Below are 27,175 nucleotides of genomic sequence, written 5' to 3'. Positions count from 1 at the left end.
ATTTATGCTGGCCCAAATTCAAATTGTTTAGCTTCTCTTCTCCTAGAGAATTGAGATTACCGTATTCACAGGAGCATATATATAAAAGAAAAAAATCAATAGATCAATTGAACTCATTTGTTTGTTTTGTCGATTACGATCAATGAAAAGAAAAAGGTATTTGCAATTCTTGATACCAATCCTTCTACTCATGATTTAAGATTCTCCATTTAATGAAATTGAAAAAAGTTGATTTTAAGTTATTGACCAACCCAAATGAAAGAAACTTCCATCTTGATTAAAACTAGATTCTAGTAATTGGCAATTGTTCTTGAACCAATGGGTTTATTCATAGCTCTTTTTGTTTGATTCAAATTCATAATTGTTTGAATTGTGTAATCTCCAACTACATATAGTGGTAACTAACCCAAAGCAATCTGATTATAATTCAATTTATGACGATCGTAAGTGGAAAGTTCATATTATTCAGTCATTGATAAACAATTTGTGGGGCAACACTCAACTATCTAGCAAATCCAGTATAACATGAAATTCAAGAATTTTGTGCATATTTTGTAGATTTTTTTAAAAAAAAAATTACATACAATGAATGGAAGACTCCATATCTTATTAGAAATTGTCACAATGTGTATAACACAAACGAATAGAATTTTACAATGAATGTAATCACACAAGTACACATCAGCCCAATGCTTGAAATAAAGATCAATCTGTTCCTCTCTGAATCTTTGCAGTACTTAACTGAAGCTTGGCACGTTCTAGACTCGGTTTACTTCTTTTCAACCCATGCCATTCCTCCTCGAACTGATTATTCAAGGATCCAAGGTCGGACAGCTGCTTGTGCAAAGCTTCCAAGTTCACCAATGGTACAGTAGTTGGTCGTCCATGAGCACACTGCAATAGTGAAACCGCGACTTTTTATCTTTGAGACTTGAATGGTGCAGAACCTGAACCATGAACTCTGAAACAAACTGAAGCTACGAAATTACCTGGAAACAAAGGGATGTTGCCCTGAGTTCCTCCACTATGAGCGAGCATTCAGAAGGTAACAAGGAATCCCCGAACATGATGGCACCTTTATTTAGTCATGTGATATGTCATATGGTGTTAGAAACAGCGAGCTACTCCTGCCAGAGATTTCTATATTTTGTGTTGTATTGAAGTTTACCTCTGCATGCTTTAAAGTTGAGTATTCGCAGCACTGACGGAGGTACTGTTGATGACCCATCTGTCTCCACAAGCTGAACAACAATGGTGCTGGTTACTTAACATGAAGAGAGATGCGTGCTATAAAGGGCAATATCAATATATTGCAGAACTTTTTTTTTGTCATATACACTGCACTAGGGGAGAGCCATCAGCATTGAGAGAGAGAGAGAGAGGATGGGCGACATACTCATAAAAGTTGAATAAAATAGTTAAATATAGGCGTGACATTCAAGGGAGTGATGAAAGATTGCCAACCAAAGGAAAGTGCAGTGAGATTGTAGATGTTATGCAATCACCTACCACACCCAACTTCGAAGGTTTGTTATATTTGATTGCTTAGCAAATCTGTCACTTTGTGAAAGTCTGAGGATCTCTATCACCAGAAGTATCGCTCTCAATAGTCTTATTAGTGAAGATTGATCCTGACAGATATATATGTTGACTGAATTAAAAACCAATATCTCAAGCAACGTATTACTTACGTTCTAATGTCTGGGAGCTCAAAGTGGATTGCTAAAATAAACAGCTGATTTGTAACGATTTGGAACCTCGCTCTTTATAAGAGGATGAACCACATAGAAGTTGTCGTCCCATTTGGAAATATATGTATGCATACTACCTTCCTCAATGACATTATAGACATTTCATCTTTATTCCTGTAGAAATTGCTTTAGGGTCTGTTTGACAAAACAGAAACTCATTATTCAAATTTATGGAAATATGAATAACACCATTGCCAGATATGAATTATATATTATACGGATATGTATTTTTCTGTGCATGTTTGATTCTATTTTATAAAAAAAGGCGGCAAACAATGCATCACACAATTCCCTATCTTTCTCTCTCTAATTCCATTCAAAGGGTAGCATCTTGTGACGAGACCAAATCACGAGTCTCAAAACCAAGCTCTCTCTCTCTAATATCCACAGTGCAATTCCACTCTCTTTCTCGACCCATAATGCAGTTTCTCTCTCTAGATCTGCAATGTACCCCAAATGCCAAGCTCGTTCTTCTTGGCCCTACAAACAAGACACAAGGTTCCCTATTTGAGCTCTTGCAATCCCGGAGAAAACAAAGGACTTCCTTCCTTGAAATCAGAAGAGAAAATACTGAGGCCTCAAAATCTACATAAAGAGTAGGCAAAGATAGATAAGCAAGCATTGCCAAAACCTTCCTCTCCATTTCTGCTAGGTGACCTCGAAAGCCTATTGGTCCACCACTTTCATGGCGTACTAGAAATCCCCTCCTCTCAATCTAGAGAGAGAAACATTGCCAATATTGACTGTTCCAACCTCCTTATTAGTCTAAAACCTAAAATTGAGACCACCATGCTTGATTTTTGCAGCTTTAATGGCTGCCAATGTCGACTGATCCAACCTCCAAATCAGTCTAAAACCTAAAATTGAGACCCCCATGCTTGATTTTTGCAGCTTTAATGGCTTCCCAGGCTGAGTCGTGGGTTTTGTGGGGCTTCAATGGAATGACCAGAATTTTATTTTCTGATTCTGGCAATGTTTTCCAAGGAGAGGTGGCTCAAGAGGCTCACTGTCGCAGTCTGATGAGTAGTCGGACATTTTCTTGTAGGATGGTTTAGAGAGAGAGAAGTGGGATAGAGAGAGGGTTTTGGGAAGAGTGGTATAATAGAAACAAAATCCAAAAATTCCAATTTTTGAAAAGGCCACAGTAGAAATATTGCTCTTTCCTTGAAAGCAAAATGTAACAAGATAGGAAAGTATAATAACAAGAAAGGAAAATGTATATTACACCATTGTATTACTATACAATGAAAGAACCACCACAAGAAAAAGTGTGGGGCATAATTATTTTTTCCAAGAGTTCATCTCTCTAAAATTTCTTTATGGTATCAGAGTGATTATCGATCCCAATCTCATCTTCCATGTTAGTTGTTCCTCTATTGAATGTAAGTCTCTCTCTCTCTCTCAAAACACTATTGTCCTTCCTGTTACATATCCGTTTTCTCACTTCATATTTCCCAACCAACTTTTTCAATTTGTTTGCAAAATTTGTTCCTTGCAATTTTTGTATCTCTCTCTTGAAAATTTTGTCCCTTACAAATCTCAATTGGTTTGCAAATTTTCCATCGTGCAAACAATAAATAAATTGGCCTTTCAATTGCGTTTCAAATCTCCCCCCCTTGCAAACCAAATTCCGTACCTTTGCAAAAAAAATTGGCCTTTCAATTGGTTTGCAAAATTCATCCCTTTGCAAACCAAATTTCAGCAAATAAAATTCCGTCACTTCGCAAATTTCAGCCCTTTACAAACAAAATTTAGTCTCTTTGTTCCAATGAATACTATCTCCTCAATGTCCAAGTATCCCTATCCTTCCACCCTTAATATACGAAACTTTGTGTTTATTAAGTTGACACATAACAACTATCTATTATGGGAAACTCAAATGCTTTCTCTCATTGAGAGTAAAGAACTTTTTGGATTTATTAATGGTGATTGTCTTACACCAAGTCAAAAGATTACCTCTCCTGATGGTAAGAGTGAAATAAAAAACCCAGAGTACAAATCATGGCTAAAGTCCGACCGGCTTGTTAAAGCCTGGATCACATGGACATTATCAGAAGAGTGTCTTGGCCTTGTTGTTGGCCTCAAGACTTCTGTAGAAGTTTGGAAATGCCTGAAAAATACCTATGCAAGTAATTCTCAAGCTAGGGGAGTTCCAACTTACCCAGCAAGTCCAACTCTGTAATTCCCTATCAGAATACATATGGAAATTCAAGAGTATATATGATGATTTGGCGGCTATTGGAAAACTTGTACTAGCTAAAAATAAGGTCTTCTGGCTTCTTAATGTACTTGGTAAAAAATATGAGAGTTTTGCTACCACTGTGCTTAAGCCTCTGATTCCTTCATATTATGAAATTATACCTCTTCTTTAAAGCCATAAGATTAGAAATCAGCCCCATGTCTTTGAAGAATATTCAAATCCAAATCAAAATATGGCCTTTGTTGGACAACAAATTTTTTTTGGGCCCAACAAAGGTAACCAAAATTACAAAGGTAGAGGAAAGAACAACTTTGGTGGTCAACGTTTCTTCAACTCCCGAGGACGTGGGTTTGTTCAAACTAGCTAGATCAGTAATGTGGGTTGTGGGATGCCCCAGAAAGTGGCGCTGCACTTCCTATGCGACACATGGATCAAGGCCTCCAACAAGATTCCCAGATACAACAGTCAGCTCAGACACTTCGAGAAAAATGTTAAATTTGTGGGAAACTTGGACATACTGCATTGAAGTTTTGGCATCGATTCAACTACACGCACCAAGTAAAAGATATCCTCAGGCCCTTCCTGCAATGACTATAGCTGATTCACAAGATTCAGAATGGTTCTCGGACACAGATGCCTCCACTCATATGATAGGAGATCCAGGTAAGTTACTAAATCTTCGTCCCTATAGAGGCACAGATAGAGTCATGGTTGGGAATGGTGAACAATTAAATATTTCACATATTGGTGATGCAAATATTACTATAGGGTTTGGAAAATTCAATGTTTCTAATGTTCTTTTGGTGCCTAAAGTGAAAAAGAACTTGTTATTTGTTAGTCAATTTACAACAGATTTCCCTTGTACTTTTGAGTTCTCATCAAATGATTTTCTAATTAAGGAAACAAGCACAGAGAGAACTCTGGCTAGTGGTGTAAAAAGGGAGGTAGAAGTGAAACAAGATTTATTCTCTAATCGGAATAAAAGAACATTAGAAGATGTGTGGCATCAATATCTTGGGCATCCTCAAAATAAAGTTGTTCGTTACTTATAATCTAAACAGTTGATTAATGTTGATGCATGGAATAAATCTCATTCTGTATGTGTTAATTGTTAGATGGGAAAAAGTTGTAAGCTTCTTTTTAGTTATGTTGATAAAACCTCTACTAAACCTCTCTTTAAGATTCATTCAAATTAATGGGGTCCTGCTCCAACTTTATCTAATCAGAGTTATCAATTTTATGAGGTGTTTGTTGATGATTATACTCATTTTACTTGGATTGATCATTTGAAACGAAAATCTAAAATTTTTGTTGCCTATGAAATGTCATCGTATGGCTGCAAAGAGGTTTGATAAAAGAATTCGAGTTTTTCAATGTGATGGAGGTGGTGAATTTGCTAAGAAAGAATTTATTAATCAACTTACTGACAATGGAATCATGCAACAATTATCTTGTCCGGGAACCCCTGAGCAAAATGGAATAGCGGAAAGGAAACATAGAAATATTGTAGAATTGGGCCTTACAATGATGTTTCATGCAGAAATTCTTAAAAGATTTTGGGTTGAAGCCTTTCATACTGCAGTATTTGTTATCAACAGAATTCCCTCTACCAGTTTAAAAATGCATTCACCATACTCATTATTGTTTTGAAGCTTACCAGACAACTCCTCACTTCGAGCATTTGGTTGTCGGTGTTTTTCGTATCTTCGACGCTATGCTACAAATAAATTTAGTTCCCGTTCTCTTCCATGTGTATTCTTGGGCTATAGTGTCTAACATAAGGGCTACAGATGTCTACATCCACCTACAGGACAAGTCTATATCTTTAGACATGTTGTATTTGATGAAAATATACTTCCTTATGCTAACCCCAATTTTTTGTTTGATAGCGCTCAGGTTCAGGGGGAACTATCTACCTATGCAGAATGGTCAGAGTGTTATAAGTCTGACATACATGCTCCTTCCTCTTCTGATTCATCAGTTCTACATGAACCACCTATACGGGGGCGCCTTTCATGTATCTGGTACCTCAGGTCCTTCTTTGCCCATCACCAATGATAGCTCTCCAACTTCTCTTATAGAGGGAGATGTTACCACTGCAACACTGAACCAAGATGTACATGATGATGCAACACATAATCATGGTGATAAAATTGTTGCCACTCAAGAAACCAACCAATATACTTTTTTACCAGCCTCTGAGTATCCTCATCATCACATGGTCACAAGATCTCAAGATGGTACTCGAAGACCTCGGATTCTCCCATCAATGGCAGCAATCTCAGATACTCCTACTATCAAAGCTATTCCTTCTGAACCTAAAACCATTAAGTCTGCCTTGGGACATCCAGGTGGCATTGTGCGATGGAAGAAGAAATTGAAGCCCTCCATATTAATTCAACTTGGGAGCTAGTTCCGCGTCTTCCAGGTATAAATGTTATTGGTTGATGTTGGGTCTATAGGATCAAATTGAAGTCTGATGGCAGCCTAGAAAGACTTAAAGCCAGACTTGTTGCTAAAGGATACAATCAGGTTACTGGAATTGATTTCTCTAAAACATTCAGTCCGGTTATTAAGCCTGCTAGTATTCAAATTGTGCTCACCATAGCTATTGTGTGCCATTGGCCTATCAAACAACTTAATGTGAAAAATGCTTTCCTGCATGGTTTTCTTGAGGAACCTGTATTTATTAAACAACCTCCTTGATTTGTGAGCTCAAAATTTTCAAATCATATATGCAAATTGAAAAGAGCTTTATATGGTCTCATGCAAGTACCTCAGGCCTGGTTTGATCGATTTAGTGCTTATTTATTACCATTGGGGTTTCATTGCAGCATAACTGATTCATCTCTATTTATTTATCGCACTACTCAAGACACTATTATCCTTCTCCTTTATGTTGATGATATTATTGTTACTGATGATAATTCAGATCTTCTAGAATGATTCATTTCCCAACTTAGAAGGAAATTCGCAATGAAAGATCTTGGACCTCGTCACTACTTTCTTGGCATAGAAGTATCTTATTTTTCAGGTGAGATTTTTCTCTCACAAAGCAAATATGTCTGGGATCTTCTTGATCATGCTTAGATGCTCAATGCCAAACATATTTCAACATCAATGGCAATGAAAAATAATATTCATGGGAATTCTGATCCATTTCTTGATCCATCTCTTTATCAGAGCATTGTTGGTGCACTTCAATACATCACCAAAACACGGCCAGACCTTTCCTATTGTGTTAATATCATGTATCAATTTATAGATGCCCCTACAATTGCCCATTTTCAGGCAGTCAAGTGGATTCTTTGTTCTCTCAATGGTACACAATTATGTGGTATAAGAATCTTCTCTACTAGTTCCCTTGAGTTATATACCTTTTCTGATGCAGACTGGGCTGGGTGTCCAACCATTTGTCGGACAACTACTGGTTTCTGCACCTATCTTAGTTCCAACTGCATATCTTGGAGTGCTAAGAAACAGTCGAATGTGGCTCGTTCCAGTGCTGAAGCAGAATACCAATCTATGGCATCTACTGCTGCAGAATTGACGTGGCTTCTTTTATTCTTCGAGATATTGGGGTGCCTCTTCCTCACCCACCAACACTTTTTTGTGACAATATTAGTGCTCTCTACATGACAATTAATCATGTTTTTCATGCAAGGACAAGCACATTGAGTTAAACTATCATTTTATATGTGAAAAGGTTGCTCTTGGATTACTTATCACTCGTTTGGTTTCCTCTCGCAATCAAGTCGCTGCTATCTTCACTAAGCCTTTGCCACAAGAAGTTTTTCGAGATCTTTGTTTAAAACAGGGCTTCAAATGTCTCCCCAGCTGAGTTTGAGGGGGAGTAATAGAAGCAAAATCTAAAAATTCCAATTTTGGAAAGGCCACAGTAGAAATACTGCTCTTTCCTTGAGAGGAGAATGTAACAAGATAGAAAAGTATATCTTGCATGTAACAAGATAAGAAAGTGTATATTACACAATTGTATTACTATACAATGAAAGAACCACCACAAGAAAAAGTGTGGGGCATAATTATTTTTTCCAGGAGTCCATCTCTCTAAAATTTCTTTATGGTGTGGGAGAGTGGTTCTTTGAGGGGTTGGTCGAGGAAGAAGGGTTTCGTCTTTGCAGTCTCTTGGTTTCTCTCTCTAGATGGGTTTTAATCTTTGATGTAACCTTCTCTGCCAGAGAGATAAGAGAGGGGGCGAAATGAATGAGGAGAGACTCAAAATTTTGACGGAGAAATAGAATCCCATAAAATTCAAGTAAGAGTTGAATTTTTTCTCATTCAGATATTTATGGGTTATTTAGATATAAAAATATATGATTTAATCCTATCAGATGGGGCATAGGAACTTATATAATTCAAATTACAAAAAATTCTATATTATCTAGAAATATTAGGATATTAGGGTGCCATCAAACACACCCTTAACCAGTATCAGTATTTTTTATGCCTGCTCCGTAATGTGATTGCATATGGTAACTCCTAAAAATAAAATAGGATTTTGGTCACTCAAGTGAGCTTCTCAGTATGCTTGAATCTTTATCAACCATTTCAGGTATACTAAAAGCAACCTTTTTTCTAATCCTGATTTAAATGTATGTAAATGCAATGGGGGAGATACAACTGAATCATACTTTGGATTTCACTCTGGTTATCTACTTTAGAAAGGACATGGTACTTTGTTACCTGATCAATAAATTCTATAAGATCCTTGTCAGAGAGCTTGATCCCCAGGATACAGGGAACCTGCATAGCAGAATTGTTATATTAGTACTCGATTCGACTTCAATAGAATAATGTCAGTCCCTGCAATTGTGACATATAAACCATGACTGAGGCCCACACGATGTTCAATGAAGGCTCCACCCGCTGTGGATGCACCCAGTACACATAGAACAATGGTGTGTGAGAGCAGCTGTTCATTGCACTAAATAAATTATGCAGTCCTAATAAGAAATACATGGTCATGATATGGGAAAACCATCAGTAGTGCACTAAAAAAGACATGACATGAAAGAAATTACAAACTACGCAAGTAAAATATATCAATGTTATTTGATAACTAGATGAGAAGTGTCCCAAAAGGTTATTCCATCCACACAGGCATAAACTTTGCCAGATTCCTTGCTGTATGAGCAATGACCCACGAGGACAAAACGACAATGCTGATCCACCATATGATTCATTGCATTGAAGACAATTATTTAATTTGCTGACAAACTAGGTCTGTCGAATTTATACCTCCTTAATGGAGCACCCTCTGGTCTTCATATTTCATTTTCATACCATTCACTAAAATTCAGGAACTAAAAGTACAACTACAAGAATGTAGCTGGACATGGAGCCAATGAAAATGCAGTCCTACTATATAGTGCGCCTTGGAGGGTCTCTACCTTGACATGACACATGAATGTATTAGCTATCCAAATTTTTCATTCCTAAAACAACAATATCTGATCATTAGTTACACAATTATTACAGACAAATTCCCTTAGAAGAAACTACGACAGACAAATTACTCGAGTTCCACAAGAAAAGGACAATTCACTCATCTCAAAAGCTACACCACCAATGAAACAAAGAGAATCCTCTCTTTAAATGTATGTTGACAACTTGTCGTTAAAAACCTAGAAGACATTATGAGGACTCTATGTGCTCTTTTGAGTGAATTAAGAGGCATATATAATTCAGAAAGATCATAGTAATTTCTATAACTTTGTGAGAATTGAATAGAACTCGAAATTAACGAGCTCCTGCAGCTGCGCCACACTTGGCCTTGCTGCACTTCGGTTATACTCACTGTAGAGCCAGAACTTCATTGGGAAAAGGATTCAGTTTCACAAGAACCAAATATAGCATAAACCTTTCTCCCGATGAACTCAGTTTATAAAGTCATAAATGGTTGGTAATCCCTGATGAAGGAAAGGGGCAAAAAAAAAAAAAAAGTATGTAAGTATAAAAATATGATAAAGCCCAATAGAATGCCATTTTACTACATAAAGATAATTATAGAAGGCCTCAAGGAAATCTATTGAGCAGCAGGTCTAAATGACAGTAACCATCGAAAAGAAGGGTACATGAAACCAGCTGTAAAAGGAAAGGTAAGTTTATTACAGCAAGAAGAGTAGCTTTAAAGGACTGTCCCTGCCTCTGCCCCTGCCTCTGGAGAAGGTTCAGGTTCCTGCAAAAGAGATTAACATTAATCATGTATTCTAGAACGATCATAAAGACACTCTCATCTCAAAGATAGAATTACTCTTCCTACTAGGGACCTCATATATGAATACTACCACCCTATATGAACATTAGGGATTAATATTGCAAGTGTAGAAGCAATGAAAAAATGGAGCAGTGAGAAAGAGGCGATACTTGGTGAAAGATCCGTTTCCACCAGTGTTGAAATTGCACACCCAACCCCAACTCTGAATCTGCTCTGCATAGTTCTGAAGTAACTGGTGCCCGACCTCCGGAAGCACCTACTTTTCAAAATAGGATGAGGTTTAGAATATGAAAAATGCAGATGGTCATTCAATTACACCTGGTATGGGTGATGAAAATAATCGAATTGATATTACAAGTAGACACTTACTAATTCTTGTTCACAATCCAAATAGGTAATTGTTTTCCCTTCACCAAGGAGCACCTGAAATTGCGGTGAGTGCAATGAAGTACAACGTAAATTAATGAATAATGAAGTACATAAGTTGGACAGCTAACTCGAAACCAATGATCTGAGACTCCCCCAAGTTACTCAAACTCGGCAAGGTGCCAGGTCCAGATGAAAGACATGGAACCTCAGGCAAATCTCATCGAGTCCTGGTCCCTATGTATTTTGTCCATAGACTTGGCCGAGTCTGAATGCCAACAAGGCCAAGTCGGTGGCTCACTTGAGCTTGGCACCATATTGAGTCCGCTTCAAGCCCTAATTCTTTTCAAACACTGCTTGAAACAGAGGAAAACCTTTTCACGCAGGTCTTCTAAACGAATGCGTTCATCTGCAGCATGCTACAAAACAGCAATATGCTAATTTAGTTGGCATTAGAATACATTACCTTTTACAATTCATGGCAAGTAACAGATAACCCAATATAGCAACCCAATGAACACAAAAAGAATACAAATTGAGGACTTTTTGTACTAAATAATCAAATGTAATACTGAAACGAAAGCAGTCAATCATTCAATGCATAGATTTTTATTGAAGATGAAAAGAAGTAAATACAAGATAACAACAGTTATACAATGCTATATTTTTCACGAGTGTATCAGATGAGATATCACCGCCTGCATTATTAATTATAACACTTGGTACAATGAAAGGCCCAACAGGTGGAAATTAATGATAGTTCACTACTTTTTTGGACAAGACTAAGGCCTCCTGGTAGTCATCTAATGGTCCAAAGATAACCTAAGGTTGGCATTCTAATCCATGGAGTGGTGCAATGTGACAAGAATTTACTTCTCAGGGATTTTGGCCAAGGGCAACTGACCTGTCATGCATAGGCATGAATCACCTTCACGCAAATTATCATACAGACTAACAAAAGCTATCTATTTACTCAAAGCTCCGAGGGCTTCATCAAAGGTATTTTGGGCCAATGCCGATGTGCTTTAAAATGGGGGTTTAGATGGTACTGTTTTGCCTCCTCTGTTTGGCCAGTTTTTGAGTGACCAGGCTGTTGTTGTACTTATTTGTGCATATCAAATTTCTGATTCCTAACATATTCGTAGTATTATGCAATGAAAGTTGCAGATAAAGGATGTAGGGCGCGTTTTGATTCTGTAGGACCTCATCATCATCATATCCTTTTCCCAACTATTTGGAGTTGCCTACACGAATCCTGGTTCGACATTTTACTCTATAAAGGGTCATACCCTCAGTGAGGCCATAAGTCCCCATATCAGATTCTGTAGGACCTTATTGCACTAAATCATCTACAAGGATTGTTGTTAGGCAATAAAAATACATAGAGAGTAGTATTTCTTGGAGCCATTTGATTGTATATTAGAAAGCTGATACTCTTATAGAGCGTAATGCAAAAATTTCATTAAACGGAAATAAATTGCTTTCTAATCCAAGCATCTAATTGCTTATACTTGGAAACGTTCCCATAATCCCTTTGATCACCATAACAACAATTGCTCATGTGACGAAGTTAGTTGATTAGTTCATGCAGTACCACATCTCTCTCACCAAACAACAAGTCAATGCATCGTTAAAATACATTTCTCTTACTCCATATGGCTTCCTTCTGAGATAAACATCAGATACACAGATTCTAATAGGTAAAAAATTTCTTTTGTCATGGAATTGACATAGGGATCAGAGACAAACAGACATCCGCTACTGAATATTGCATCTTCCAAGGAGATTATCTTGTTTTTTGCACAGCAAGAAATGACTCCATGGTAGGGGCTAAAAAAATCTCTGTCAGCAGCCTGCATCGAGATCATAGATCACTGGGCTTGGTAAATCTGGGAGTGCAGCTTAGAAGACCTACACTGCTTCATTAAGACACTGTTAATGTCATCTGAATAATTATTAACCTTGTATTTCATGAGACGACCAAGCACATCAAGGCATATTGTCCCATTACCAGAGAGAGAAAAATTGGTGGCGTCACCGATACACCATATATTTTCAATAGAAGAGGAAACAATTGTGTACCAATTCATTATCTGGAGCCAGTTAAGACTATTTGGTGATTAAGCTATCATCCATATCAATGGTGGTTGCATCTCGAGGGGCTTAGGTTCTTGGTGAAAAAACAATAGCTTAGAACAATGGATGCTCCAATATGGCAGTAGGTAGCTTTGGCGTTGTAGATTCTTTTTTTTCCTGGTTGGTGAAGTGTGGTATTTGAACCTAAGCCTGCAGGTTGATAAGACTAATCTTTGATATCAATTTCCAATGAAATTTTACAAGGAAGAGGTGCTAGATAGTTTATCAATTCAGCCAAGCTCCATGACAATACAGTAAGAGCATTGTTTGGTGTCAGAGGTCAAGAAACAACACTACTTGTATAGAATACATTGCAGAATAACTAGCATGTCAAAATCTCTATGTGAAATAAGAAAAGAAAGTGCTCATACCTGATCAATAATAGCAAGATATCTACCAGCAGTGACTGGGATGAATTTTTTATCCAGCTGAAGGAGGACCTTTGCATTGTCAAGGCAATCCTTACTGATTGATTCAGGAATCAAGGAAGAACTGGCAAGATGCAGCAGTCCTGAAGATATATCCAGGATGCTATCATCATATCCAGGTTTAAATCGTGGTTTATCCGTGTCCTAAACAGAAAAATTGACAATACAAATTCAATTAAGCAAACCAGATTAAAAGCATTTCCATTGTTATATAATTTATAACTACCATCATTGCCCTCAATGACAAGTTAAAAAACTGATGCAGCAACAAAAATCATTTATCGTCTATCTCAAATAAATATGGTATAAGTACAAAGAGGAGAAAGGCTCCCAAGAAGTTTGAAATATAAGTTTTACTAGGTACAAAATTCAATTTCCTTGGCTAATATAAAACATACGGAATTTCCAATTTCTGTGAGGCTCTTTCTCTATTTGTAAATACTTGACATAGCGTCTCATTACATTAGCATATCACCAACGGTTCTTAGAGTTGGGGACATCTGTAAAATAGTTGAGAGGCATGTCTCTCTACTTGCCTGATAGATACTGAGACATGTTGAGCAAATTGATTTATACAAAGTGAAGGTTTTTTTGATAAAGTTAACCTTATTTATAGGAAGTGAAATTTTAACTTAAAAATGTTCATCACAGCAGTAAAGATTTTGCCCGCCTTCCAACTAACGTTATCATCATCATCATCACAATCATTATAGCTAGCAATCCATGCTTAACCATGACTCATACACAAAAAAATTATACATCAATCTACTGTAACTTATGGACCATTTGCATTTTGTTGAGATGCTCCACTGTAGCCTGTGAATCAGCACTCCGCCACTTTGTCAAAGCATTTATGGAATCTGTTAGAGCAACAAGAGAACACATGCTATTAAGGTAACACTTAAATTTACACCAGAAAGTCATACAGCACAGAACAGTAAATTCCCCATTACCATCAACAACATCAGTATCACGACACATTGGAATGGATTGAGATCTTTCTAAAACTCCACTCCTTTCTGTCTCATTTGATATTTCCATCTGACTGGGCTTCCTCTCTGGGGATTGCCTAAGGAAAGCATTAGAATGAAGACCTTTCATTAAAGAACAACAATTTACTGCTAGAGTCTGAGTAACAATGAATAAATGTATTACCTGAAACAAGTTAGTGAACAATCCATCAGCTCAGGATACTGCTCTGATGCACCATCAGGCAGCGATGGAATTTGTTCTGTGCTCCTACAAACTGTGTAAGGTAGATTACAAGTAAGCTTCATTGATTGCATTCATTGTCTCAATATAGACATCAATAAGAATGATGCTTAGTACTCAAGAAAAACCTGGAAATTCCTGTCCATGAGTGACAGCCATTACATTACTTGAGAATGAAAACTTTCTCTTGCCACGGTAAATTGGTGGAGCAGAACTGCTTCTTCTTGTTCTGGACTTCGAAACTTCTTCACACTGATCATCTTTGTATTTTTTTGAACTTCCTTTCTTCTTCCTTCCTAGGCCATTGTAAAAATGTGAACTCTCAAAAGCGGTTGGAAAATTTTCAGTATCATTTGCTACACCAGCACCTAAATCTAACGAGTCCATCGGAGAACTAAGCAAGCGAAGCCTTCCACTTCCTTCATCGAAGATCCCATCCAAGTGACTTCTATTTCTTAGAGGTCTGTGTAACTTTCTTTCTGGACTATTGCAGCTGCTGAAATAGGAATCACCAAGTGAACAACTTGAAACGTAAAGTGCTCCTCCCATATAACTATTTTCCCTGGGACTATAACTAACAAAGTTGTCCTTCACCTTTTGAGCACTCAAGCCACTAGAGCTTACACAGTTCTCAAAATCCCCTCCAACTTTGATCCCTGCGGTATCAGAATCTGGAGATCTAATACACCACCGAGAATTAACAGATTCACTATCTGGGCCTTTCTCCAAATCTTGTGAAAATAACCCACCACAAGCAATTTGTTCCTCTATTGATCGCATGTCTTCCCAATAGTGAGGATTTATGAAGCCCCTCGATGGCAGGTCTACCTTTCCAGTGTCCTGGTACTTATATAGAGCTAAAGGCGATTGCTGAGATGATGCAATTTTAGGTAGTAAAGGAATCACAGAATAAAAATCAGAACTTTCTTTCCCAAGTTCAACATCAGCTACATCAAGACTATCATAAAAGGTGGGCACTTTTGATTCATATGCGTAATGATCAAACTGACCTTCAAATCTCCCTTCATTATATAATAAGCCAGAACTGTCTAACATATTTCCTGGAAAATGGAGGGGTTTGGAAGCCAGTGTTTCAAGTTTCCTGGGGCATCTTGACAGAAATGGCTTTTTCTCATCTGAATCTTCAAAGTAATAACATCTTTCTGTGCTTGTTCTTGATCTTTTATTCAATCTAGTGTTATCATGACTATTTTCCAATCTCAATTCTAGAGTGCTATCTTTTTCAATGCATTCTCCGGCCTTTGTCACCACGGATTCTTCTGAGAACTTTGCATCCATGGCCCCCCCAAATAATTTGAAGCCACTTTCCCATACATGACTGTTCCTTTCAAAGGAGTCACCTTTACAAGGGCTCACTTTGTGTGATTTTCTCAATGGTGTCCTGAAACTTCTCTTGTGGGTTGAAATGCCATTTTCTTCCATCATTGTTTCAGGATCCTGAAAATGCTGAATTTTAAATTTCTTTTTGCCAATGTCTTCATATGAATCTGCAGTAGAGGAGTCATGCTTCAGCCAGGCTTCTGCAATATATTCCTCGAATCTCAAATAAGAAATCCACCTTAGTCTCCATATACAAGAAAAAGTTCAATTGAGAAGCATTACAGATGTCAGAATGTGGATTGTGAGAGAAAGCCAGAAATTTAATACCTTCCAAAGGATTTTTATTGCTGCGTCTTTCTGACTTTTCTTCTTTCCAGGAGTCATCTTCAGTGCCCAGAGAACTTCCTGTAACAGCCCTTCAAGTCAGCACTAAGCCTAACACAAAAAAACCATCAGATAAAGTGGTTATGCAAAAGGAACCTGGCAAGACATGAACTGGATCTTGTCTCCAATAGTGGCTTATTGCTTTCTCAATAAAGGAGAGTACAAGTACCCAATCCTGGAAATTCAATAATATTCATTAACTTTGAAATAAATCCTTGATAGTCAGAAAGGGAACCAACAACATTATAATGAGCTGGCTATGATTACATGAAAAGAACCACAAAGCACTTATACTGAAAGTGACATGTAAAGTTGTAAACAAATGCTTTCGGTTGGAAATACGAGCCTATTTAATTATTGAAAACATCCAAAAACATACTTCCTTCTTGTGATGCTGTTTAATCGTTTTTAATGTTTATACTCACAAACTGATGCTCTGTTTTGAATTGTGCTGCTTAAATATGATATACCCATACAAGTATAAACCTTCTCTACTTACCAAGGAACTGAATAGTTATTATTAGCTTAATCAGTCATACATTTTAAAGAGTCTCGACCAGATAGTTGCATGAAGCTTTACATAAGCCACAGACATAACAAGACAGACATATACTTAAAAGTAAAGTAACATTTAGATAACAATACAAAGAAGACTTGTCATTCTTTGCATGGTTCACTTCCTGTACTGTGGCAGGTCAATTTCCATGCCTTAGCATTTGCAGGGTACTCATTCGCGTAAGTGTACTGACGTGTGTGATACTGTTTGCTAAAAAAAAGTATAAAATGAGCCATATGACCATAAAAAATTCAGTCATAAGCCATATGGCATTCTGTGCTTGAGTAATTCAACTCCAACAAGACCACTTCAAAGACAAAAACATGCATTACAATATATTGAGCAGTCCTAAGAAAATAGAACTTATAAACATGTATCAGAACAGAAAATAATCAATACCAATTACTCATCAAAATATGGAAGAAGATATTTCCTGGATTGATGGGGTTTATAACCTCAATAATGATAAGACTGTCATGGAAACAGTGATGCTGCAAACAAGGGCTATGATAGGCTCACATCACCCAAGAGATACTATAGGATGCTTTGTGAACAGATAAAGGGCAGAGAGAGTATCCCTACTCTTTGGGGAAGAAGAGGTCAACCAAGAGCAAAGCACTTCCCCCATACTTTTATGTGAGGGGATAAAGAAAACAGAAGCCCAGGATTCCCATGAATAGCACAGGATCGGGTGAAACATTGAGACAGCCGATGTGATAAAACCCACTTAACATGGCTGTCTGTGCCCTCACAAATGAAAAGATACGGCATTGGACATAAGACATGCTGGGTAATAATGTTGAGTCCCTCAGGTCTAAATTGTTTTGTCCAAGTACACTAATACTCCCATAGGAATAAAATTGATAAAAATATCAGCAACTTGAAAATGGGACATCTTCGAAGGTTGTCAACTCTCAAGGAAACACATTCATATATATGTAATCTTTGAACTTCACAAAAATTCTCAAACATACACTTATACACTAATATCAACATCTGCAAGCTCAAGAATAGTGATGTCAAAAACAACATCGCATCCAAAATACAATAAATATATTGAGAAACCAAGATATAAAAGCCATTACTTTATGGGAGAAAAGAAAAGATAAAAACCTTGAATTCTACAATCGTCTTCGATGGTTCAGAAGTTAGGTCATAAGTAGCAAGCGGACAACGTAAATTCAGTATATATGCAGGATATGATGGCAAATGACGTGCCTCCTTGATTGCAGACTGCTTCCCTTGACATAGAGATTCCCCGATCCCAGAAACCAAAGAATATTGAAAACTAACTGCCATTCTATTCAGCAACTTGTGTATCGGGCTTTTGCTTACAAACCGCGAATTGATGTCTGGAAAGGTGAAGGATACAAATGAAAAATGCCAAAAGTGTAAAAATGGTAGTCGGAGGAATTTTACCCCAGAATAGGATACATATATATTGTAAAACCTGGAAGGGATGAAACATTCTAATTAGAAGCAACACTATTAGATAAGATGATAATAGGAACATTTTATGTAAGAGTAATTATATTACAATTCATTGGATGATGGGAAAACCATAGACTATCAGATCATCACAATTCACAAAAACTGAAGGTGATGGAGAGAGAAAGTGAGACCCAGAAATGGGTCATGTCTTCCTTTAGAGGTTCCCTCTCCTCCTTCACCACAGTCCATATTCCATTGATTGGTGATGACCCAGTGAACAATGATTTTTCCATACTCCATAATATTTATTATCCTTGCACTTGGCTTAATGCATCTTTTCACATAATTTTCTACAAGACAAGTCCACAATGGATTGGTACGAACCTTTGTGGAAAAAGCATCAGCTGGATTCGATAAGTAACCAGATATCCTCAGTGCACCTCTAGAATAGTCTACTTTCTGTAAATGACTCGAAACCTCTTCACCAAAACTCTTAGTTACTAAAGGTAGGGGAGACGAGGATGGAAACGTGCAGAGCAATTCATCTTCACTACAATAATGAATGAAATCTAAGAAACAACAAATGTTATTTAATATACTTCAACCATATTACAAATGAAAAATTACCTTTCAAGATCTGTGACTTTAAATGAAACTTCAGGGTGAAGAAGGGCAAATCGAAGTACACATTTCTTGACCGAGTGCAACACCTTTCTAGGGCTTCCAAAGCAGTTCCATGAAGATAATGGTATTAGCTAGATAAGGACTACATCTTCAGCCAAATTAAAAAACTGAAAGATGACTGCGAGAGAACTGTAAAAGAAGCAATACCTGGATTGCAGATACTTTCTTCGAACAGGCTGCTTGTAAAATAAATCACGAACTATAACTGCAGGAAATAAAGGAAGATCTCTTAGACTGCAGTTCGAACAAGATATATTTAACAAAAAATACTGTCCATCATTTCAGTTATTTATGTAGATCTAAATCCACAAAAATGGAGGAACATGATAGAGAATTATATTCAGGCAGAGAATTGGAACCCATTCAAAATGTGCATCAAATTCATATGTCATCTATCTCAGAAATATATTCAGGCAAAGTTGTCTTATTGAGCTACAAGGAAATCCTTGTGGGGACCATCTCTCGTATAAACTATATAGTAGCTCCGTGGACTTAAAATATTTGGAAATGGTACAATTTTAAAGAGCTAAACAATCTGTACTAGATTGAATTAGATATCAATTACCACGCTGCTGGTTTTGTAGAAAACATGTTTCAAGAATATTTAATAGAAAAGATCAAATAAATGGTAAGACAAATAATATAAAAAAATCTCTGGTAAATGCTCGAGTGAACAATCTTTCCTGAAGACACATAAAAACATGCCAAATCCTACATGTCAACAGTGCCAAATGAAGTTTTTACCTGTTGTACCAACATCTTGCCTATGACCATCAATTCCTAAAGATAGGCACTTGCAACCCTGAAAGAAGATATCCAGATATCGTAATAGATGGCTTAGGCATGTTACAATACCCAATAGCACATAAACTAGGACATGCAAAGCTCAGTGTTGAAGCATACATACCTTAATGACTTTATGGTAAGCATTTGCCCTTCCACGAGCCTTTGTGATGACTTCTAAAAGCGAGACATCAGAGAGAGAACTCAATGCCTCTCCTCTGAACCCCAAGCTTTCAATTCTGGCATCAAGTTCAGCCAAAGAGTGAAGCTTTGATGTTGCTGTTGGCACATAATACAAAACACGTGTAAAATCAAGTGCAGAACAGCTTTAACTTAAGTACGTAAGTTGAACATGATGAAGATTCCATTAATTACAATCTAGGAAATGCTTCAAAGTGGGACTCATTACACATGTACACCAACAAACCCAAAATCACCCCTTGGTACATATGCAGGAAGTATGGAAAAGAACTTATAAATTTCCCAACATACTGTCAAGTAATTGACAGAAACATTTAGGCATGACATCCGCTCCATGGGGCCACTTGCAACAAGTAACTACCATGAAGCATGTAGACAGTCTATGAACAGAATGACTTCTAAAACAAGAATTTGACCAACATATAAAGAGGCAGTGTTGCTGTTACTATTATACAAATTAAATAAATTAGCCTTAAAACAAGAGGTGGAAGAAATACCACCTTCTTTTCCTTTTTCTGCATTCCAATTGGCAGTTCAAAAAAAAAAAGAAGTCTTTACTTATACAATGGGAATCCCTGAAAGGTAGCCAACTGGGAAAGGTTACAAACACAAGTTCAAACTTTAACAAGAAGTTCCTTCTTGAAGGTAGGACGGGTTGTAGGCTTTTGGAACTTCGGAAAGTAATGCTTGTTTTAGAAGACTGGGAATAGCTCGTTTCCATTTTTCCGGATACCTCTTCAAATCCATTGTCAACATCATTAAGCATTCATAGGTTATAATACTGGCGGATAAAATATATTATAGGAAATTTCCTTCTGTATGAATTCATGTGACTTTTAACCTTGAAAAATAAAAATCTTTAGCATTTTACAAGAAGGAAAGATATGTCATGCTTGGAACGTATACTTTTACAATAGCACACACCGTATCTTTCCCCGAGAAGCACCAAATCTTCCCGTGTGATACCACATCCTGTAAACACATAAAACTGGTGTAACTAACATGCAATAGCAACTTCTCTTGTCCAAAATTCTTCAAACTAGAGAACAAAATAGCAGCTCACCGTCATCGTCTACTTTTATGTAGCCTGTCCCAATGCTTACAGAGACATGTACCTGAAACAACATATGTTAAAAACAATTACAACAACATTCATTAAAACTATTTACAATTGCTAAATGATGATCATGATGGAAGTGGTATATATATCAAAGATTGATATTACTTGAACACTTATATTCAAGGTATATTCAGTGTTTTAAGACTCGCTCCAGGAATCATTGGGTGCCTGGGGGGAATCCACTCATTGTGTTCCAAGTGGATTCACCGAGTCTTGCCTGAGTCAAGTGAGTTGGCCAAAAAAACATCACGTAAGTTCAGGAAACATTAATAAGGAAAAAAAAAAAGAGTAAAATTTAAAAACAAAGCTATATACGAAATTAAAAATGATGAACCTTTGATTTTATTGGCTACAGCAAAGAGTACTTGGAACTCAATATCTCATAAATCCAAGATTTAAAGCGTTTCTTTATTGGAAACTATGACCTGGGCTCGATGGATAACACAAAATTAGGCTCGAAGAATAATTTTAGGGTGGGTCAAGCTTGGGTTGGGGAAATATCACAAGAAATTAGTTCTGGCAAAGCTTTAGTTTTGAACAAAAAAAAAAAAAAAAAGACTCAAATCCAAGATGTCATTTTTTTTTTTTTGCTGAATTGATGTTTTTAATCGATGAAAGATGAAGAGGCCTACAGGTGAAGTTTGAGAGCCGAGTTCAAACAAGAGCAAAAATAGGAGGTAGGGGGATTGGACATCACCCACCCCCCCCCCCCCCCCCCCCCCCTGGGGCCCCCCTTTCCTCTTTTAAGCTTAAATTTTCTGACACTCGAAGAGTTTCTGTGGCATTGCAGAATCTGTCGTAAACTCATTGAGGAGCTGCAGTACTCACCCGAATTGCTCCAGTAACTTGGGCAAGTACTGCTACAGTACCACCTAGCGAGTCTTTTTTGGTGGGGTAGGGGGGGGGGGCAGGGGGGGGGGGGGGGGGGGGGGGGGGTTTCGGAATCGGAAGCGTGCCTAGTTTGAGAAATCTGGGGGAGTCTGATTGGGACTCGCGAGTTTTTCAGACACTGCTCATATTCCAAGATATAACTCAGGTAGAAACCCAGCATCAATTTCCAGCAGGAACTGTTCTCAGCTGCAATACACTATGGTGGGATCCGTTAGCCGGCTTGATTTTGTTCTTTGCCAAAATCCAGGGATCGGCCTCAACTTAGTTATCTCTTACCTTTCATTGTGCATTATTTAACGTAACTGATGTAAAGCCTAATGCTATAGTGGTCATGATTTGGTTAAATTTGCATAGGTCATTAATAAAAAAATTTAACAGCTTAAGAACTAGCATTGTCCGTTAATATTCTGTCACAATAACTACTGCATCAATGACCAAAGTTGCACTGTCCCACAAAATAGCTAAAAAGGAATTCTTGGAGCAACTAGGGCAAACTAAATCTCCAAAATCCGGAACTTCCTTTTTGTTTCATCCTGAAGTACACCTAGAACTCTGATTATACAACAGATCGAAAACAGGGTATCTCCAAAGGTATAGAATAATACGGTGTGTAATTAAAGGACATCTCCAAATAAGATTCATTGAGGAAATAGACTTAACTGATAACTAAGAATTACCTTTGTAGCTCTCGCATCCACACTATTATAGATCAGCTCCTCCACAACTTTTGGCAAGTCAAACAGAATTGCACTAGAGCGCAAGGAACTGCAAACAGATCTTGGAAGGCGCTCAATGCACTTCATTTACACTGCATTTAAAACAGTAGGCAAATTTTAACTTTTCAGCAAATATCAAGAACATGGTTTATAAACAATCTTAACTATAATACTCTTTAAGACTTTCAAAAAAAAAAAATCCTAACTAAGGAGAAAAGGATTTCACATAATCTGATAAAAGCATCAGTCGGCAAAAGAGTATATGGCTAACAAATGTAACAACAACTCTGCCAAAGAACAATCATTTTCTTCTTGAATGCAATTAAAAGACACTGTATCATCATGAAATACTTCAGGGAGATCAAAGGCCAAAGAGAACAAAATGGCCCCCAGAATCCATGCAGAACTCCATTGCACATATCACGAGACACAACATAGTGTTATTACCAAGGACATCATGACAACTACAATTCATTTTATCTCATCCAAAAGAGATGTACTCCAGCTTTAGGAGGCCATTCTATAAAAAAAACCCTAGTTTTAAGTCTCAATACCACTTGATCCACATCTAGTTTCATCTTTCTCTAAAACCAAGTCCACATTGAAAGACACAACATATCTTTGCCCATTCCAACACCAGGAGCAGCACAGCCTTCCTTGGATCAATACTCAGCCTCTACTTCCAAAGCTTCTACCAGCTTGAAAAGATAATTTCAAGCAAGCTGGTACTTTGATCTATACACCATGACACCATGGCTTGTGAAATTTGCTCCCTCCAAAACCTAAGTAGAAAAAACGCTTCTGACTAAATTAAAACCATGGATTAACAACTTAAGTGACCACGGGTCAAATAGTTTAATTCCATGTACATCAAACAAAACTGTCCTACCGATCACATGTAGAATGATTATTTCTTAAAACCTTCCTTCAAACCAGCGTAAGCACCCCAATATGAATATAGCTTAGCCAAGCAAAGCATTAAATTCTTTTTTGGCAATAACAAACAACACATGAAAATTACTTCCAAAACATTATCAAATTGTGGGGCTAATTTTAACAACAGTAAAGAATATGCAGAGTTTACCCTTCCTCAATACCACCAAAAATCCATCTTGATCTTAACTAAGAGAAGCATGAATCCAATAACAAAAGCATAGGGATGTCAATTCATAATAGTTCTTGACAATAAATAATAAACCCCTTGGTTCTCTGAAATTATTAGTAGGCAGGGAATTACAATAAGAGAAAAAGTGGAACCATATATAAAAACAACGGCATTGAGTTAACAACAACAATATCCAAATTCATAGCTGAAGATGCTATTTGTACAATGGGAGCCTCTCAGGTGTTGCATCTTCTCAATGAAGAAAAACCAATGTATTTCATGGAAAACTTTGCAGGAAAAAGGGCGACGGTTGGATTAAATTGATCGGCAATAACAATTCAAATATTAAATATAGACAAATGAGAGAGAGAGAGAGAGAAAGAGAGAGACAGAGAGAGCGAGAGATGGAGTTTGACATACCTGTAAAAAAAATGTAGCCAGGAACTGAGTAGAGAGAGAGAGAGAATTTAACGTGCCAGAAAAGAAATGCAGTGTCGAAGTGAGTTTGAGAAGCCTGAGAATTGCGCGACAATGGCGGCAAACAGGTTAATCCTTTATTAGGGAAAGAAACATTAGTTTTTATGAGTGCTTTAAAATGAAATGATGGTGCAATATGAAGTCTTTTGGAGTGTGGTCCTCGTCGACTTCATTAAGCTAGTTGATATCGGATTGTGATGGACGCCAGTTGGATAGAAAAAAATCTATATTATTTGAGCATAAAGTATAAACCAATAAAGGTTTTAATAGGTCATTCTTTTATTCTTTTATGAAGTTAGAATATGTCCGGATGAGTAAATTAAGGAATTGTATGATCTTTATATGTGATGGTGACTTTCAGAGACACGAACCAAAGCATCATTTATGTACCATCACACGGCATGCATATTGATAGACCATTTAAAAGTGAAGCGTGTGTATGTACGAGGGATACATCTCTACGTCATAGGAGCTGTGGTCGTATCAGACCTAGATGGCATTGACTTATCTCTAAGGGATAACTTGAAATCTACAAACTGGGATTACGACCCCTTGGCTCATTAACCATGATTTGGTGACTTACTAATGAACCCCTACACAAACTATGGGTTATGAAAAATACTAGGTCGGTTGATAAAGTAAATGTGGATTGTAGCCTACAGTTGAAGGTGAAGTGCCCCTAGATTATTTATTCTTAAACTATATGGATCATTATCTCGTCTAATGAATTTAATTGTGTTTATCTTATAATGATATGATTTTAAAATTATTAATTGAATTTTTCTTGATCTCTGGATATTTTATTTATCAAAATTAGATTTATAAACTCAGAGATATTTATTTTAAATTAATTTAAATATTCAAATAAATTCTAAAATTATTTTATTGAGTTTTTAAATAATTTAAAATTGTATGGGGACCCATTGTGCCCACCATACCCTAGATGGTGGGGCCCATTTGATCCTCTCACGGGTGGCACACCCAACTATTTAGAAGCTTTTTATTTTTGTGATAAGTGATATTGGCTTGTAGGCCAAGGAGTTATGTGTTTTGGAAATGTATTGACTTGATGAAGCTTTGAATGAATTTTTTGAAAGCATGAGAAGGCTTGTGCATTATTTTAGTATCCAAAATATTCTATTTAGAATTATTTTATTTAATATCTATTAATGGAAAAATAATTTAGAAAATGGGGATAAAGATTCTAGCACTTTCCATAATGTTGACCCATTTATAGAATTGATAGCTCAAATCTCTCACCTCACAAGTCACTCAAGATAAATAGTTCATATTCAAAGGTGTAAGCCACTGAAAACCCTATAAAACCCTAATATTGTTCAAAGCCTATAAAAAAAAGGGATTGTCTCTACACAAAATCTTTACACTTTATCTTTCTATTGATCTCTTATGAAAGTTTCTATCTTTCTTAAAAGCCCAAAGGGGGCACGTCCTCTTCTCTCATATTTGATCACTCTACCCCACATTGTAAAAAGGGGTTAAAGGTTTAGGTTATGGGGTTATTCTCTTTTCCATCTCTTAACTATGGATGCATGGCTAAGGGTTTTAGGGTATAGCAAAAAAAGAATCAATCTCTCTCAAACTAGATTGTTAAGGGAATTCACTTAGTGTTTAAATTTGTGATTAAAGGGGTTCATAGTCCATTAGTGTGACTTGGCCTAAACTTGCTTGGTTGAGATCAAAGGTTGATCATTGATCCTACGTCATTGGATGATGGTAACTCAGTGTGGGGTGTAATAAGTCTGGTTGAGTTAATCTCTTTTTGGTTTGGTCATATTTAATTATATTGTATTTATATTCCCAAACATAAAAACTGTTGATATTTTATTTGTTTAAAAAAAATTAGTTTAGATACATCAAGGTTTTTACAATACTGGATTTGTTAGTTTTGTTTTTTTTTTAAGCAAGAATTATTGTAATAAAACTACTTGTAAGTGATCTTTGTCAAAAGAAAAGAAAAAAAAAAGGGGTGAAAAGAAGAAAAATAAAAAAATATATTCCCTATTAAAATCATATTAGACTTTCTTTAAAAAAAATACAACATAATTATATGTACTATGGTCCTTCGGAGAGCACAGTTTTCATCCACCCTTGAAAAATGGGGGGATTTCTTTTACTGAACTTATTAACAATTACTAAGATGATTATTCTAAAAAACTAAAATTTTAACACTTATATCTCACCATCTAAAAATTTGATGGTCTCACCATGTAAAAATTTGATGGTCTCACCATCTAAAAATTTGATGGTTTTTATTCAATCTTGAGACATTATATTTTCAAGTGCATCGAGGGTACAATTAAAAAAAATTTATTTAAATTAATTTATGAGTTGAAGTGGTTAGATATCTAAATTTCGAGTCCCTAAAATCATTTCTAGGTAAGATTTTACGGGAGTTTTTCTTCAAACGTTTCAAGCGTTTTTTTTTTCCTTTCACCTCGAGGGAAAAGTTGATATAAGGTTCTACTTTAAACCGTAATGTGCACCTAAAAAATCCATCGAAAAATTTGTTTTGATGTGGAGAAATCTTCTAATTAATCATTTCGACATCGAAACGTATGGATATGAAAAAAAAAAATCGGGTCTAAAAAATAGTGCATTTTACAACAAATTATTTGGACGGTCCGTTTCAAGATTTTTATGTGTTTATAGATCTGTTTAATTTGAATAGTTTATAGAGTTTAAAATTTTATAATTAAAAATAAAAATAGATTCTCAAACCATTTTAAGAATTTATGACACCAAAGCCACATTTTATTATAAAATTTGGAAGTGCACTTTAAACCTTATGTAAACCACACCTTTAAGGTTGCAACTTATCTAAACCACACCCTTACCTTTGGGCCTTGAGCTTAATTTTCTGTTTCGTAATAGAATCTTTCGCTCAAACGAAAGCTATGAAGCAGTTAGCCAGCAAATCAAAGTTTGGAACTAACTCAATCCGCAAAGCCTTTGCATAATTCACTTCTTACCCATAATTAATGGACAAGAGGTCATCGATTGTGTGAGTTGTTCAAACCAGTGTTCGTAAAATCGAACAAGAATGGTTAATCGGAGATGGGCCTGCTAGTGGTTTAACCGACTTAACCGGTCGATTCAACCGTTTTAATCGGACAAATCCAAGGCGGTCAAAAAAG

The 27,175-nt window shown here is 36.6% G+C and overlaps 1 protein-coding gene and 1 long non-coding RNA gene across 28 annotated transcripts; one reads left to right on the top strand and one right to left on the bottom strand.

Moving 5' to 3' along the window:
• Positions 1 to 586: 586 nt before the first annotated feature.
• MLH3 (MUTL protein homolog 3) lies at positions 587 to 24,091 on the bottom strand. Of its 27 annotated transcripts, none has more exons than XR_016041142.1 (26): positions 23,964 to 24,091; positions 22,400 to 22,530; positions 20,775 to 20,826; positions 20,636 to 20,683; positions 19,635 to 19,789; positions 19,472 to 19,529; positions 18,875 to 18,932; positions 18,671 to 18,763; positions 18,428 to 18,593; positions 18,047 to 18,062; positions 17,726 to 17,964; positions 16,153 to 16,231; positions 16,000 to 16,077; positions 14,460 to 15,872; positions 14,275 to 14,365; positions 14,073 to 14,213; positions 13,903 to 13,979; positions 13,063 to 13,263; positions 10,930 to 12,841; positions 10,559 to 10,612; positions 10,339 to 10,445; positions 10,084 to 10,150; positions 8,656 to 8,715; positions 1,169 to 1,241; positions 990 to 1,075; positions 587 to 894 (listed from the first exon to the last, which is right to left on the bottom strand). XR_016041142.1 is itself a non-coding variant. In XM_020674297.2 (26 exons), the coding sequence occupies exons 2-26, from the start codon at positions 22,523 to 22,525 to the stop codon at positions 706 to 708; spliced, it is 3,747 nt and encodes a 1,248-aa protein (XP_020529956.2). In that variant the 5' UTR covers positions 22,526 to 22,530; positions 23,964 to 24,091; the 3' UTR covers positions 587 to 705. The 27 variants fall into 27 exon arrangements, 15 of the variants coding, with proteins under 15 accessions (XP_020529956.2, XP_088703532.1, XP_088703531.1 ...); XR_016041141.1 differs by having other exon boundaries at positions 10,930 to 10,974; XR_016041136.1 differs by having other exon boundaries at positions 10,930 to 10,974; positions 13,879 to 13,979; positions 14,073 to 14,188.
• LOC110008223 (uncharacterized) lies at positions 4,633 to 6,942 on the top strand. The gene is made up of 2 exons (XR_016041145.1): positions 4,633 to 6,379; positions 6,884 to 6,942. It is a non-coding gene; the product is annotated as an uncharacterized LOC110008223 (long non-coding RNA).
• Positions 24,092 to 27,175: the final 3,084 nt, after the last annotated feature.

This window comes from Amborella trichopoda, chromosome 9 (genome assembly GCF_054954075.1).
Source record: "Amborella trichopoda isolate Santa Cruz 75 chromosome 9, AtrichopodaSantaCruz75HAP2 v2.0, whole genome shotgun sequence".
NCBI lineage: Eukaryota > Viridiplantae > Streptophyta > Magnoliopsida > Amborellales > Amborellaceae > Amborella > Amborella trichopoda.
The sequence above is the reverse complement of the archived record's forward strand: the minus strand, read 5'-3'. Positions and strand labels throughout refer to the sequence as shown.